The sequence below is a fragment of the Sinocyclocheilus anshuiensis genome, unplaced genomic scaffold, assembly GCF_001515605.1.
Source record: "Sinocyclocheilus anshuiensis isolate Anshui unplaced genomic scaffold, SAMN03320099.WGS_v1.1 scaffold117, whole genome shotgun sequence".
NCBI lineage: Eukaryota > Metazoa > Chordata > Actinopteri > Cypriniformes > Cyprinidae > Sinocyclocheilus > Sinocyclocheilus anshuiensis.
The window spans coordinates 3335041-3351464 of record NW_015536624.1 but is presented as its reverse complement, the minus strand read 5'-3'; the positions used below and the strand labels follow the sequence as shown (position 1 = coordinate 3351464).

Below are 16424 nucleotides of genomic sequence, written 5' to 3'. Positions count from 1 at the left end.
AAAGCGACATCCTATTTGTTTTCTTTATTTCACAAAAGCACAGTTTTGTTTTCATTGTGAGTGTACACAAATAAAATAAAAGCAGACCTTTATACAGCGATGCATTATTAATAAGACAATAAGTGTTTAATGTTGATTCTGCTGGTATAAGGAAACAGTTGAAGTGATCACGCCAGCGCGCACGCGCACACACACACACACACACACACACACACACATCAGTTCCACCATTGCTAACTTGACAGCACAGTTGGTACTTTATCAAAATAAAATACGGTGAACCAAAAATCAGCATGCCTGCCTCTGTGTCACCGTTGGAACGCGACTGAAGTACGAAGCCTATAATTTACAAAATAAATAATAGTTTAGCATTCAAGTACGTTACATCGCCAATATGGAAATATTATGGAATATTTGGATTTGTGCTGAATAAGAGAGGTAGGATACACGAGCACAAAGCTCCATTTCGCAAACAGTAGGGTGCACAAGCCTTTAAAGTATACTCCTTTGTCAGTCAGTGAGAGACGCATTCAGAATCAGCACATGGTCACTGTCTAGTGGGCTTTGTTTTCAAGTGCGCAACTCATGGTATTCGCTGTTCTTGTGCTGGCGGCCGGTTATCAAACAGCGTTGCATTGCGTGACGGTTCGGTACGAATACATGTATCGTTCCACCCCTAATCGCTACCATAATTGAACACGTTGTAAACGTTTTATCAATTTACTAGCAGTTGCTAACATATTGTAACATGAAGCTAACATGAAACATTGTAGCAACATGCTAAAATTTACCAATACTGTAAAACATTGCTAAAACATTTTACAACGTAGCATGTTAATATTTAGCTTGCAAACATTGTAACATGAAGCTAGCACGTTTTACGATGCTGCGAACGTTTTTTTTTATTTATTTTTTTTTACAAATTGCTAGAATGTTTTACCATATTACTAACATTTTAACGAAGTAAAAATTTTTAAAAATCATGTTTTAGCACGTTGCTAACAATTTATAGTATTTTAACGAAGCTGCCATGTTTTGCCATTTTGCTAGCATGTTTTAACAAACTGGTCATATGTTTTACCATATTGCTAACATGTTAAAATGTTTAGTGTCTAACAAATTGTTAAAACGTGGTTTCTAGCATGTTTTAACATATCCACTTGGTTTAAAACATTGCTAGCATGTTTTAGCAGAATGATAACATTTTACCATACTGTTAACACTTTAACATGAATCTAGAATGAAACTACCAACCACAGGTAACTAGGGCCAGTCGACGTCACAGCGCTAGCTGGAGGCAGCAAAACAAAGGGGAAACTGGAGGAGGCCCATTCAAACCAGCGCAGATTCGGCTACATAAGGAGCTTAAAATATCTTGTTGTGATGTTGGGTGCCAGAATCGACGTAATACAGCCTCAAATTAGAAATTTGATTGCATATCTGCTGCCTCTGCCAGACGCTACTTTATGCAGGCTGTGTGCATTTTACTGTGGACTGACTGTTTTGAAACTTATATGGTAGTTAAATAGCCCCTAGACCTCAGTTATCGTGAAAAAAGCCAGGAAATTTCAGTTTTGACAATATGGGACCTTTAAGGTCAGTGATGGAGAGCCATCAACCCAAGCAATGATGCGGCGGTAAGCGTTACCTTGAGAGTGAGGTCTGCAGTAGGGAAGCTGATGGAGTTGAGGTTTATTCCGGGCTGCAGGTGGTCTCTGCGGAGCATCGGGATGGCTTGAGACAGGACCGCCTGTGCACACACATTAATAACAGTATAAATGCTCAATGCTTCTTTACACAAATCTGACAATGTAAATACTGCATGCAGAGCTACTGTACGCACATTCCCAGCAAGCACATCCTGCAGCTTGGTGACAGGGTTGGACACAGGCACTGGCGTGGACCCTGGAGGAAGGCTAAAGTCAGAATCCTTTGCACTGACACCAAACTCGATGGGCGGCACAGGAATGACATTGTCCACGTGAATATCCACTCCATTGACGGGAGTGATGGGTCCCTCCAGATGCTCCATGCACTCAGAGCCCTTGCGGTTCTTCAGCGAGCGCTCATTGCCAATGGGGCCCGGTTTGTGTTCTTTGCTCTGCTCGGGCCCCGCATCTGAATCCTGGAGGACAGGACAGTTGAACGTTAGTCTCAGGCTCAGCTCACTGACTGAGATACGCAAAAATACTTGCTTAGAAAAGAACGACCTGTACCTCTGAATTGGGTTCACTTCCCGTGTAAGAAACCTGCTTTGTCCATGAATCGCCACCTGATGACTGGACAGTCAGAGCTTCAGGAGGAAAACAAAGTCATTTAGAATCAGTCTCTTAAAAATTAATGCACTTGATATCGGTTGTTATCAGTATTACCTGTGCTGTTTGTCTCCCAGATCTCTGTTCCCAAGTTGTTGGTGGAGAGCGTCTCCTCGGGCTGCTCGATGGACATGCTGCCTTGCTTCTTGGCAAAACGGGGAGGCATTTTCGATGCAATTGTTCTATTCTTTACCGAACCCTTCAGGTGCACAAACCAAATAACTACAATATCCACTCAGGAGATACTTCATGCAGTTAAACAACTGAAGTTATCATCTTTCTGGTTATCAGATATGTGTCTAAACATCAGGAAATAGAGGCCATGATTACTTACTGGAGGACCCTGATCCTTCCTCCTGCGATCATCATCCTGTGGGCGGCGCTGTTTTTTGGACAGAGCATCCTGGAAAACCTCTGGACTGGGTACAGAAGCTCCTGAGTCACTCTCAACTGCGAGGAAACACAAGCGACAGCTCCTTTAGATCCAGTACTGAAGAACACCACACAAGTCACACTTGAAAACAAATTATGTCTACCATTTTTTCTCATTTTTAGCGTAGAACCATTAAATTGAGTAATCTTTACAGTTTAGACTCTTAATTTACCATATGGCTATGAAGTAGCGCAAGTCCATTCACCACATTACAATATCCTTTTGTCATGATCTTAAAAAATAAACTTTCAAACTAGTAACAGAGACTTGAACTGCTTCTAAATATGTGCTCCTGGAAGGCCAATGTCCTAAAGAGCTCAGCTTCAACCTTCTCCGACACACTTGCCTGGAAGTTTCTAGTAATCCTGAGGACCTTGATCAACTTGTTCAGATGTGTTTAATCAAGGTTGCTGAATTATTCCTCATTTGCACTGTGGCGACATCACCACCACAGGAGTGCATAAGTTTAAAAATGACTCGTTAGTTTATCATCCTTTATTCTGCATTGGAGAAGCACTTCTATCATAAACAACCACTTTTGACTTACTTGGGTAAGTGTTCAGGTCATATTGGGACAGTGGTTCTGTTATGTCCCCCTTCATGTTTCTGGGCTTCAAGTCTTTCTCTAGGATCTTTCCCGTTGCTTCCACCGCACCGGTGTCGTCGTTTTGCTCCAGGTTGTACACAGATGCCGAGCTCAGGCCGGTGACTGAATCTTCTGGAACTCTGCACAGAGCGAATTAAGCCACATTCATAGTGTGAATTTCATAAATGGTACTGTTTTTTCATATCAATAAGTTTAACTTATGTTCTGAAAAAACATACCGTTTGCTGTTGGAAGCAACGCCGTTCTGCCAACTCTCTTTTCTACCAGAGGAACCTGCACTAGACTGCGTGTCCGTTGAGCGGCTCATCTTGTTTTCCATTACAGATGTGTCACTCTTCCGGTTCTGTCTTTCGACGACTGGCCGCTGACTAGAAAAGCTCCGCTTGGAGAGCTCTCTCTTCTCAGAGCCAGGTTCTCCGTGGCCCGCATCCATGAGCATGTCGCCATGCTGCCCCCGTTTCTCCCTCCAGTCACTGAAATCGCTGTTTTCAGAGCCGGTTTCCCAGTCCTCACCCTGACTCTGACCCTTGATCTCCTGTGACCGTCCTCCAGAGTAGTAGTTGGGCCAGTGCTCCTCTGCGCCCTTAGAACGACCCGGCCACTGATTGGCAACATCTCCGTTAACATAGTCTTCATTATTCCACTGACCACCTCCTTCACGCCCTTGCTGTAGACGCCTGAAGCGTGGGGGCTTATCCTGGCGTGGGGGACGCCGCCTTCTAAGGGGCCGGTTGTCAGGATTATCATTATCAAGGTAGTAACCTCCATCTCTGTCCTCGACGCCATTCTCTACAAAGGAGCCCGTAAATTTTGGAGGGTACTTCAGGGGATCCCGTTCCGACGAGCGTTTGGAATAGGAGTCTGCACCGAAGTTGTAGCCGTTCTCCTGCGCGGAGGTACTTCCAAACTGGGTTCCTCTCCCTCTCCATGTCGAAATGTCCCTTGAGCCAAATCCACGGTTGTATCCAGCATTAAGGCGAGGGGGCAATGACCTTCCAAACACTCGAGCTGATTTCGTCTTGTCCCTGGAATCGCTGTTGCTGCTCTGATCATCAGTGTAGACCTTGTTTGATCTCCACGACTCCTTGTCAGCCCTCTTGACCTCTCCAGACACAGGATACGAAGTCTCTCCGTTCTCAGTGGCCTTCTGGCGTGGGCGCTTGGGTTGCTCCTCGTATTCTGAGGCCTCGCTGTGAGTCTCACTCACGTTGCGTCTACGGGGTTTGCCTCGCTGCAGATCTTCGCTCCTGAACTCTCGAGCACCACGTCCTCGCGCAGGCCTCTGTGTGCCTGCGCTACTGTAGGCTCCTCTGTTGCCGTCGCTCCGTCCTCCACGAGCACCACCACGAGAGTTGAACTCTCTGAAGCCCCGGCCACGTCCACGACCCGCTCCCCTGGCCCCTGCAAACGCCTGCTCTTCATCAATGAATATCCAGTTGTTGCGGCGAGGTGCTGGTGGATCCCTGCTGTCAGAACAGTCCACAGACTGACTCTTGCTGCTATCCCAGTAGTTCTCTTTGTGCAACCCTTCAGGCAAATTGCTCGTTTTCTCCACCTTCGGAGCTTCCACTTGTTTCTCCTCAGGAGAGGGAGCGGGTGGTGGGGCGGAGTGCCTGTTAGACAGAAGTGGAGCATCTTTCTTCAGGTCATAGACGTTGGTAACCACTTCCTTCTCCAGTCTGTATGGGACAGTCTTCTCCTCTGGGTCAGTTTTGGGTTTCTCGTTCTCTTTGTCTTCAACCTTCAAGGGCTTCAGCACAGGTTTCTTGATGGGTCCCGTCCTTCTAAGGGTTCTACCACTGGACTCAGATGGCTGGCTTACACTACTGCTGCTGCTTGAACCGTGATTGGACCACTGGGCCTGACTGCTGCCGTCTTTCCTCAGACTACCCATGTCTTTCCTCCAAAAATCAGAGTTGCAGCTCTTCTCCTTGCTGTTGAAGGCCTCGTCATGCGTATCAAGGTCTTCTTTCTGATGTCTACCAGAGGAGACGTCCCTGTGCTCACCGTCTCCAGGATGGGTTCTGCTGAGTATTAATGGTTGATGGGCTACTTCATGGGAAACTTCTCGCTGCGAACCGAGCGACACGTCTGAGCCTCTGCCTTGGCGGAAGCCTTGATGGGGCAGTTCCTCTGCTGGACTGTCTGTGCGGTCATGACCTCGGTCTTCATACGAGTCATGTCTGGAGCATGACTGGTCACTCCTGTCATCCACCTGAGCCCTGTCACAATTCTCGTGCTGTCTCTGGTAGGGTGGGGTGAAACTGCGTGCAGACGAGTAGCTGTCTTGGTTCCACACTTGGTAAGGCTCAGTGGATGGCGCCCTCCTCTCCTGATGGCAGCCTTCATCAGAGGTGGAACCAGGGCTATTCAGGTGATCCTGTTGAATGACAGGTTTCACCAAACCTTGAAAATAAAAAAAGTTAAATTTAAATATCACAATATAAATGTTCTGAAAAAAATTAGCCATATATCACTATGCAGAACTCTGCATGATACCAAGTTACTGTAGCTGGTAGCTGTACCACAAAATCTACTTTGTGCATTTGGGAAAGGCATTGTGCACTCTCACATAATTCACAACATTTCTGTAGACAAGTTTTCAGAATTTTATAATACAGAAAAAGAAGCGTTTATAAACCTTTTAAAGAAGTAATATATCAGTCTTCATTTTTTAATAATTAGAGTTTAAAATAATAAAAACAAAAAGAATATTGAAATAATTGCCTGGATGTTTCAGCAACAGCAATACAAGACATTTTCTTATGAGATTAAATGCTTTTATCGCAGCTCAAATCACGATAACTGTGACATAAAAGACTACAAAATCACAGTATTATTTTTTTTTTACCAAATTGAGCAACCTTATACTATAAATTAATTAATTAAAAAAATTAAATCAATGAAAAAAAAAAACACTTAAAAAAGACATCTAATGATACGAAAGTAAAGCAAATCAAGTGTGATCATTAACCAGCATCAGGGAACCATGAACATGCAGATGTGGTGTTAAGATATTAACACATCCACTAAAAATCTTGGGAGCTTCAGATGAATAATTTCTGTCAAAGGGGTTAAACTGACATAACAGTTTGGGAATGTCTGGCTTACTGGATCAAGTTAAGAGAGTTCACTCATATTTTGAAGTTTAATATTTATTATTAAAGGTTTGATCGTATTACTATGAATAACAGTGATGCTTGACTTGGCAAACACCACTAAATATGGAGGGTGTTGTAATTTACCAGATGAGTGAACTCCAGGAGGGTAGAAATCCACCGGAGAACATCCCTGCGCCATGCGGGGATCCATGTAGGGAGGCATCATCATCCAGCGCGGATCAAAGCCCAGGACATGAGGAGGGTAAAAGCCTCTCTGTGGGTGAGCAGAGCTGGACTGGGTGGGGTGACCCGACTGCTGCCACGGCACCATCTTATACACCTGCTCCTAGAAACCACAGAAAGAAAAAAAAAATCTCCTCTATAAAATGAAAGCATGCAGTATATATAACAGCATAAAAGCATATAGTTAGTATGAAAACCATAATTTCTCAGTATTATAACTTCTGCAAAGACATATGCACCTCAAGATTTTCAGGCTGGCTGAATTAATAACCATTTCCTCTTACTTAAAATGTTAGGTGTTAAAGCTCACCTGCTGCTGGTGCTGCTTCTGGAAGCGGGGCGGCACAGGCTTCTGGTGTCGGCCGTAGTCTGGGAGGGGAGAGGTGGACTCAGGACCATCGTCATCATTGTGGTAGTTACAACCTTCATCTTTGTAATCCTGACTGGATGACTCAGTTGGTGTATCAGACACTTCTATATACAATGAAATGGGGTGTTAAGAAAAGTAGCAGAAAAGAGCAGAGGCAAAACGCCTTTGAGATTTCTCTAAATTATTTCCTTTAATAACTGCCATTATTACAAGGGTAGCTAAAGCTTAAATTTATAAACCAACTAGTATATATGAACTCGTATACCTTTAGTGCCATACTGCCAGGCCTCCTGGTGGTGTTTGGATGACCTTCGGCCTGGAGACTGCGTCAGCTCCTTGCCGTCTGCTTCTCTCAGCGTTTCTCCAGAGCGTGCAGGTTTCTCAGTTTTGCCAAATTTTTCATCCAGTTTTTTTAGTTTCTCTGCACAGGCAGCCAGTCTCTCCTCCCGCGCTCTCCTCTCCTCCTCTTCGCGCCGTCTGCGCGCTCTCTCCACAGCAGAGAGGTCGGCTGAGACAAACTTCCCACGAGGCGGCGCCTGCCGCTGCGGCTCCTGCCGCTGCGGCTCCTCCTGCTCCTCTGCAGACTCACTGTTGCCACTGTTCTTCTGCTGGTGCTGCAAATCACAAACAACAGAGAGAGGAGATCCCTTAGATGAGCCTGGACTGATGGGACCAACTTAAAGGTGCCATCAATTAAAAGATGTCATTTAAACATTTAGTGAAGAAAAAAAAAAAAACGAGCATGCTCAATTTTGCATTACAATCATCACTTATTTGGCATGTGGTTATCCAATCAAAAGAAATCATAAATATAAAAATGTAATTACAGCAACAAAAACAATTGTTTCCACTCAGAAGGACAGACAGAACACAGTTTAGTTTATCACAAACTTAAATTAGTTAAAAACTAAAACTTAAAACCAGGGGGAAAAAAATGTTGAAATTATATGGAAATAAAAACGTTAAATGAAATAAAATATCAAAAGTTTTTGCAGCTTGTTTTCATTTTTCATTTAGTTTAACCTGATGTACAAAAGGAACTAATGCAGAAATAAAAATTATAAAAACGATTTAGACATAAATAAAATACTAAAAATGATAAACAAAATTACTAAACCATTCAAATTAAATTGAAAACAAAATTTAAAAATAAAAACTGATTCAAAATATTAATAAAAACTCAAAGATATTAAAATAGCACTGGTCGGGTTCTCCCAGCATGACTGATAACCACTGAATAAATTTACACCCCCCACTTATTTATATGTATTTTAGACATTTAACTGTGCTGAATGCATTACTCCTTCATTTTCTTTTTATTTTATTTTCTGTTTCTCTACTTTTTCTGGTTTGTATGCAATCCTACTGCTGGTCTTAATTGCTGCAGACATTGTTAAAATACCAATTAAAAATAAATAAATAAAAGATTTCAGGGGAAAAACAAATGCAGAAAGCCGTAGATTGTTACCTGAGATTCAGAAGAGAAGAATCGTCCATTGGTCTTCCTGGAGGGTACTGCCCCTGGCTGGCATGAGTATGACTCCTCAGCGTCTTGTGGAAACGCACCGTCACCAGAGCTCTGAGATGAATGCTGGTCCTGATGGTTGTCCCAGTCATTCCTGCAAGACACAAGCACCAGAATGAGCTTCAACTCCAACACAAGCGGCATTCACACCACACGCACTGCATTAAAACAAAGAAAAGCTCACCAGATCTTATTCTTCTCACAGGGGGAGTGATCTTCCTCATCATCACTGAATTTAAGCTTCTCGCTATAATCCACTTCCTCATGGAGACCTGAAGAACAGACACCGGTCACAATGAGAATTGGTGAAAAAAAACACTCATCTGTTGTTAATAAAGAAAGCGAGCGCTCACCTGCCCAGCCATCTTCACAGTCATTGTCCAGTTCATCAAGGTCCTTCAGGTCCTCAGGGTTGATTATGGCAGGACGGGAAGCTCGATCTCCTGGGCGGCAGATCGGGCGAGTGGAGGGGCGAGGAGGGATACGGGGGAAACGGGCCTCTCTTCTTAAATCACCACTGTGAAACGAAAAACAGCCATTTATAGAAGAGGACAGAGAGCGTTCCTCACTGCAGTAATTAGCACAACACTCACTTGATGGGCTCCGGTGCAGGGAACGCTGGTCTGAAGATCATCCTGGATTCAAAGCGCACGGGGGCAACCACAGTGGTCGGGCCATGATCCGAGGAGCCCGGAGCGTCACGAGTCTCTTTAGGGCACATCTGACAAACAAAGAGCCAATAAGCATTTTATCAGAGAAAGCACAGCACACTGGATAACGGATATGATGGGCAGAGACTCACGAAGGCAGGCAGCATGTCGTGGTATGTGGTGGTGGGGTGGTGCTGGTACTGGAGGGCTGATGGGGCGGCTCTGCGCTGCACGGGCTGAGCGGGCCGCAGCGATGGCTCCTTCACATCAGAGGACTGGGCAGCAGCAGCGGAGGAGGAGGATGAGGAGGGGGGAGGAAGAGGAGTGGTGGTCTCAGCTGAGCCGCTGCTCTTGGTGTCCGTGTCTGTGCAGGGCGGGGCGGCAGACAGCACCGGGGGCTGCAGGTTCCTCCCACCACCCTCCCTCCAGCTCGACACGTCTGACAATGACACACAACATCAGCACATCACATTGAGACATCAACAAATGGCTCATTCATGCCAGTGGTTTTACAAGCCAACTAAAACCATGAACATTTGTTACTTGTAATAAACATTAACTTAAATAACAAAAATTACAGTTATTTCAACTAGATGCCAAGACAACATCTCATTTTCATTTACTTCAAGTTGATGTACTTTTAAATAAAAAACTAAACAAATAAAACGACAAACATGCAAAATTATCAAAACACTGATTTACCTAACCCTAACACAAAGATATTACGACAGCATTGATGATATCTGTTGGGATTCAATATGGGCCAATCTTAAACTTGTTTAAAAAAATCCTAATCATCAATTAATTCACTACAAAATGGTTCATAGGATGTATCTCACTCCTAGGAAACGATATTTAATGAAGCTTTCTTCATCTTCCAATTGTAATTTCTGCTCAGGAAACTCTATAGGAACCTATAGACATATATTTTGGGATTGCCCTGAAGTTAATCATTTCTGGAAACAGGTATCTAAGACTCTGAAGGACATACTGGAAGTTGATATATCATGCTGCCCTAAGCTTTTGCTTTTAAATGATGACTCATCTTTCGGTTTATCTCGGTCTCAGAAAAAATTGTTATTCTCTGGATTAACTGCAGCAAAGTTCCTTGATTATTACGCCGGAATGAGATTATAGTTCCTAGTCATATCGGCCTAGAAAATCGCAACTTTTCATTTTCCATCGGTCTTAGTACACGAATGAAATACAGAAGAGTCAAGTTTTAAATAGGAAAAATATAGAAACTGTTTGGTCATTTTTGAGCAAGATGCTAACGGTCTAATCAGATTCAATGATCTATGCTAAAAGTGCTACCGTCAGACCCTGAGATCGGCTGAATGGATTCGTAAACGGTAAAACTCAACTGTTTAACTCTAGGGGAGTTGGAAAATAAGCCTATTTTCAAAAATAGTGGAGTGTTCCTTTAAGGCAGGAATGCAGTTTTGAACACGATCTGTTCTTTTCTACCGTTACAGTTACATATCTGAAATGAAACGATCTAAATGTTTTATCATGCAGAGCGGGACTCACTCTGTGGGCGGAGGCTTGGTCCGGGCCCATACGACGGATCGAAGACGCTTCTTTCCTTGCCAGCCTTGTCCTGTTCGCCCGCTGCTTTCAACGTCGGAAATTCCTCGTGAGAGAAGGGCTGCAGTCGGCTTGAGACCTTTAAACCTGGACAACAGAGCCAAACAAGTATAAAACATGACATAACAACAAACACTTCTGATCAGAATAAACGGATGATTACCATCTTGATCTACTGCCTTTCCATTGAGCTGTGCCCATTGCTTTGGTCCACCTGTACTTGTGCTCTAGAGGGACAGAAACACATTCAGCAGACATCAGACACCATGACATTAACATCAGGGGAGCACCATGAAGAGATGATGAATGTGCCATCTGTACCTCCTGGCTGGTTATTGGCATGGGCTTCTGAAGATTGGAGACAGATTTCTGTAAAGCCAGCGGTGGCTGCGACTCCGGCAGCTGTGCTGATGATGCAACAGAACTACAGCAGGAAACAGACACTAATCAGACAACGTGTGATGGCCACTTGCATCCAGAAATAGAGCTGGGTATTTTGAGAACAAAGTACGTATTTAAATAACCAGCAAAAGATTTCACATGGCTACATACATCACTCAGTTACAGCACGTGGATAAAAAGAAAAAAAATAACTCTCAAAGAAAGCGTTCACCTCACTGCAAATCTAAGCTTTTGAGCATGATGCCCATGGTCATTTCAGCCGTATGAACTGATCTTCAAAATGTAGCACTGATAACACAACACACACTGAAGATTCATGAAGTCTTGCGACTCAGTTTGTTTACTTGTCTTGCGCAGTTCTAACAGAGATGCATTAGAACTTTTTTCTTCTATGTGCTCCCAAGTTGAACAATTCAAGAACGCATTAAAAAAATATTTTAGGGGCGTGGTTAAAATTGATCAAATAATGTGTCAAATAATTCCTTAGAAGTGTATACAAGGACACATTTATAAGCAAAATTCTCACATTTATTAAAACAAAAAGTAAACTAGGTTTTTAAATACTTCTGTAATAATTTTGTAATTATTTATAGGCCTATTTTGAACTCTGTGTGTATATATACACAGTGCCCTCCATAAGTATTGGGACAGTAATGCCAAAATTGCTTAGTTTGCTGTGGAGGCAAGACATTTGATGAATACGAGTCAAAACTACAGAACGTCACATTTTATTATTAGCCATTTCAACACATACATGTTTTATCAAATAAAAAGCACAGCACTTGAAGTGTTTGATCCCCCTATTTGATGTGAGCATATGTATTGGGACAAATTGAAATTGAACAAAGCAAATGTAGACGCATTTATATTTAAATATAATATTTAGCTAATATTTAGTTACAAATCCCTTGATTGCAAACACAGCAGTGAGTCTGCAACCCACAGACATCACCAGACTCTTGGTCTCATCCTTTGAAAAGCTTTTCCCAGCCTTTAATACAGCCAAGCCAAATGTGTTGTTTTGGGGAGTTTCTGCTATTAGTCTCCTCTTCAGCTGGATGTTCAATAAGATTTCAATCTGGAGATTGACTTGGGCCATCTAAGACCTTTCATTTCTTTGCCCTGATAAACTCCTTGACTGAACTGGCAGGGTGTTTTGGGTCATTGTCCTGTTGAAATATGAAGCACTTTCTGATGAGCCAAGATAATTTTGTACACTTCTGCATTGATTCTGCTGTCACCATCGTTCATCAAGTCTTCAATAAAGTTGAGCAGGCCATGAATGCCCATGCCATGACACCACCTCCACCATGCTTTACAGGCGAGGTTGTATGCTTAGGATCATTTGCATTTCCTTTTTTTTTCTCTCCACACTTTTGCTTTCCCATCACACAGATATAGGTTAATCTTTATCTCATCTGCCCACAAAACTCCGTTCCAAAACTCTACTGGCTCACCTTTGTGCTCTTTTCAAACTCTAATCTTGCCTTTCTATTTTTGATGCTGATCAGAGGTTTGCATCTTGCTGTGTAGACGCTGTAATTCTGTGTCAGTCTCCTGCGGACATTAGATTGTAAAACCATCACCCCAGCTTTCTGGAGGTTGTTGGTGATTTTACATACACTTATTTTAGGGTTCTTTTTTTACAGGTTCTTTTTTTCTCTTACACTGCATTGAGCACAATCATACAACTGATATGACACTTTTCCTGCTTTTAACATCTGAACAATTAATGCAACAGGACACAGCTGATCACTCAGAAAGACCTGTGAGCCAACTGTCCCAATACTCACATCAGATAGGGGGATGAAACTCTAAAAGTGCTGATCCTCTTAAATGGTAAAACATCTTGAATCACCCAATAACAAAATTCTGTAGTTGTCTCATATTCATCTTTTAATCATATTTAGATTTCTTGACTCCACAGCAAACAGAGCAATTTTGTCCTTACTGTCCCAATACTCATGGAGGGCACTGTATACTCTCAATATTAACTAGCTGCTTATTAGCATACGTAGTACTAGCATACTGGCACATATTAATGGCTTATTTCGCATGACCATATTTTAGATCTCTTAATCCTACCCCATACCTAAACTTATCAACTACATTACTAACTACTAATAAGCAGTAATCAGGATTTTGAGGCTAAAGTTGCAGTTAATAGTAAGATTTGATCCCTAAACTGATGTATGATCATACACACACACACATTATAATCATACTATATGGTAGTATAATTATATTATTATACACTACAATAAAACAGTGTGTGTAACCAAAGCACCCATAATAAACGGGAAAGACAAAAAAAAAAAAACACCATACGTAATATAACATGCAACAAGGCAATAATCTTAGATAATCTTATATTAAAATGTCTATACATTACCACTCCAGGTATCAGGGTTCTTACACCTTTTCCAAAGTAAAATTCAAACACTTTTCAAGCACTTTCAAGGTGCATTTTCTAGATTTCCCAGCACTTTAAACTGTGGTAAATTACATGTTTACATACATACTTGAGTTCTCCAATTTAAGATGTTATTGTGCTATCAAAAACCACCGGTCTGGATTGCATATAACATTGCCTAAAATAGATAGCCAACATACAGTATATAAATTATGAAATGTACAAAATTAAAGAATTTACAGGGTGTCTGCAGTATTTTTAAGCCCTGCACAAATAAAATGAATACTGTATGAGCGGGATAGGGCAATGTCTATGGTAACATATTTATGACTGGTACCATAAAATGACTGTAAAAAAAACATGATTTGCAGTTCAAACAGGTTTTTCACAAATAAATAAAGTTTAATATAGTAATAAACCTCACATTTCAGCCTTTAAACTATTTTTACGAAAAGGGATGTCAAAAGTAGCTATAAGTTATTATCTTAATTTAAAACACACACACACACACACACACCTTTGTTAATCGTTTGGATTTTTGAAGGCACATTAGCAAGTTCGCATTCTTCTGAACAAGAATAGCAAATTGCCATCAGGTGGCGCATTTGGAACAGTACAACGACTGTTTCCCTGGTAACGACTGTATATAAAGCAGCACTGCGCTCATTAACGCTACATTATACGCAGGCAAGATGAAACGAAAATGCCATCAAAACTTTTCTGAGGGCAGGCGGTTTCCTTCAGAGATATTTCATATCAAAACACCCACGCCACGTTTTGACACTGTTTTATTTGTTTATTCAGTGAAATCATACCCTAATATGAAATTTAATCATCACATTAAGCCATATCATGATTCTTGTCTTTCCATACTCAAATTTGAAGACATCTTGAAATTATAATTAAGTATTTTCTTGTACCTATTAAGGCATTTAAAGGGGTCATATGATGCGATTTCAATTTTTCCTTTCTCTTTGGAGTGTTACAAGCTCTTGGTGCATAAAGAAGATCTGTAAAGTTGCAAAGACTAAAGTCTCAAATCCAAAGAGATATTCTTTATAAAAGTTAAGAGTCAGCCACGCCTACCTAAAATGGCTCGTTCTAACACGCCCCCAGTGGACGAAGCGGAGTCCAGCCCGGGGTCGTCACATGTGGTTGCCGCAAGCCCGCCACCTCTGCTCACTCAGCCCTCCGGCCATTCCTCACTCTAGCACCCGGCCTCTGCTCACTCAAGGCCGCGGTGTGTGACGCTGTGTTTCTAGGTCCGTTTTTGGCCAGACAGAAACTGCAGGCAGGCTGAATGTAAATATAAGTCTCTGTAAATCCACTCGCTGACAGAAGGTGGCGCTTATGGAAAAGCTGAATTAGAGCTATTTCCCGTAACCTCCGTGCACAACGCAGTATTGCGATTAAGAACACTTCCTTTAGGTGGGACGAGCCATTATTTAAAACTTACAAATCCTTGGGAACTTTTGGGATAACGCAAGTACACAACTGCATGAAATATATCACACCGTCCAAGTCGTTTTTGGATATTGTATATTACATATTGTGCCTTTAAATAAAGAAAAATGTTAAAACAAAATGATAACTGATTAATAAATTATGTATTTTATCTGCCCCATAAATAATTCTAGATAACTTATCTGAATTGTTTAAATGTGTAGAATCCACATAAGCTTGTTTTTCATCAACCAGTCCAAATTTACAGCAGGGCATGCAAATTAGGTCCGTTTTTGGCCAGACAGAAACTGCAGGCAGGCTGAATGTAAATATAAGTCTCTGTAAATCCACTCGCTGACAGAAGGTGGCGCTTATGGAAAAGCTGAATTAGAGCTATTTCCCGTAACCTCCGTGCACAACGCAGTATTGCGATTAAGAACACTTCCTTTAGGTATTACATGGAGCGAAGATTAAAACAAAATGCCATCGAATCGTTTCTGAAGACAGTCAGAACCTTCAGAGGTACATTCATATAATTAATTCATATATTCATTTGTATAATTCCCTTAGCACTCTTTTAAAACCTCCCAGCTTTTCCGCCCTGTTTTCACTCAAAATGAAACTACTCTGTGTGCTGTGCGCACGTGAGACTGTTACTTAAAACTGTGCTTTATGCTGGACAGTATTTATTTATTGCGAGTTGTTCAAATCGCAGTAATCTAATACAGATTTAATGATAATTAAAATCTAGTATTACTAACCGTGGGGAATTTTATCATGATTTATCGTCAAACCGGTAATCGTTACATCCCTACCTCCCGGCATGATTTTATCTCCCATCAGGGGCGCGCGTTAATAAAGATCACACTACAGCCACACGCACAGACTCGAGCAGAGCTGTTAGGCTTATTTTATGTAAAAAATGATGAACTATTCAGTAAGAAAGCGAATTATTATGAAACCAATGCAACTGCATTTTCAAGCACCTTCAAACACTTTCATTTTTCAAACCTTGAAAACACTACATTAAAATTCAAGCATTTTCAAGGAATTCAAGCACCCGTACGAACCCTGAGGTATTCATTGATTGCAACCTGTTCTGAACACGCAACATCGCCACATTTTTACATTAAAACATGCAGCGTTTACATTTAAATGAATCAGCTCTTTGAAATTTAATCACATTACACTATATCACAACTAGGGTTGGGTACCATTCACATTTTAACCGGTACGGTACCGGTATCGGTACCTGAATTTCTGTGCCGGTACCCAACGGTACCTTTTTTCGGTACTTTACTCTCTGTGTAATTACAAAAACATTTATTTCAGTGA

General features: G+C 41.7%; 1 protein-coding gene across 7 annotated transcripts in view; it reads right to left on the bottom strand.

Moving 5' to 3' along the window:
* LOC107704672 (protein PRRC2B-like) overlaps positions 1-16424 on the bottom strand; it is a 43216-nt gene that overhangs the window by 16218 nt on the left and 10574 nt on the right. For 6 of the 7 annotated variants that reach the window (XM_016507667.1, XM_016507663.1, XM_016507676.1 and 3 more), the window contains 18 exons: positions 11153-11255; positions 10995-11058; positions 10775-10918; positions 9397-9683; positions 9188-9315; positions 8948-9111; positions 8779-8866; positions 8538-8688; positions 7335-7683; positions 7010-7173; positions 6601-6802; positions 3574-5761; positions 3296-3474; positions 2650-2765; positions 2373-2514; positions 2217-2293; positions 1844-2125; positions 1649-1750 (listed from right to left, as the gene is read on the bottom strand). In XM_016507667.1, the coding sequence (XP_016363153.1) occupies positions 1649-1750; positions 1844-2125; positions 2217-2293; positions 2373-2514; positions 2650-2765; positions 3296-3474; positions 3574-5761; positions 6601-6802; positions 7010-7173; positions 7335-7683; positions 8538-8688; positions 8779-8866; positions 8948-9111; positions 9188-9315; positions 9397-9683; positions 10775-10918; positions 10995-11058; positions 11153-11255 (4930 nt within the window). The remainder of the gene's footprint in view (positions 1-1648; positions 1751-1843; positions 2126-2216; positions 2294-2372; positions 2515-2649; positions 2766-3295; positions 3475-3573; positions 5762-6600; positions 6803-7009; positions 7174-7334; positions 7684-8537; positions 8689-8778; positions 8867-8947; positions 9112-9187; positions 9316-9396; positions 9684-10774; positions 10919-10994; positions 11059-11152; positions 11256-16424) is intronic. The other variant, XM_016507682.1, reaches the window with a different exon arrangement.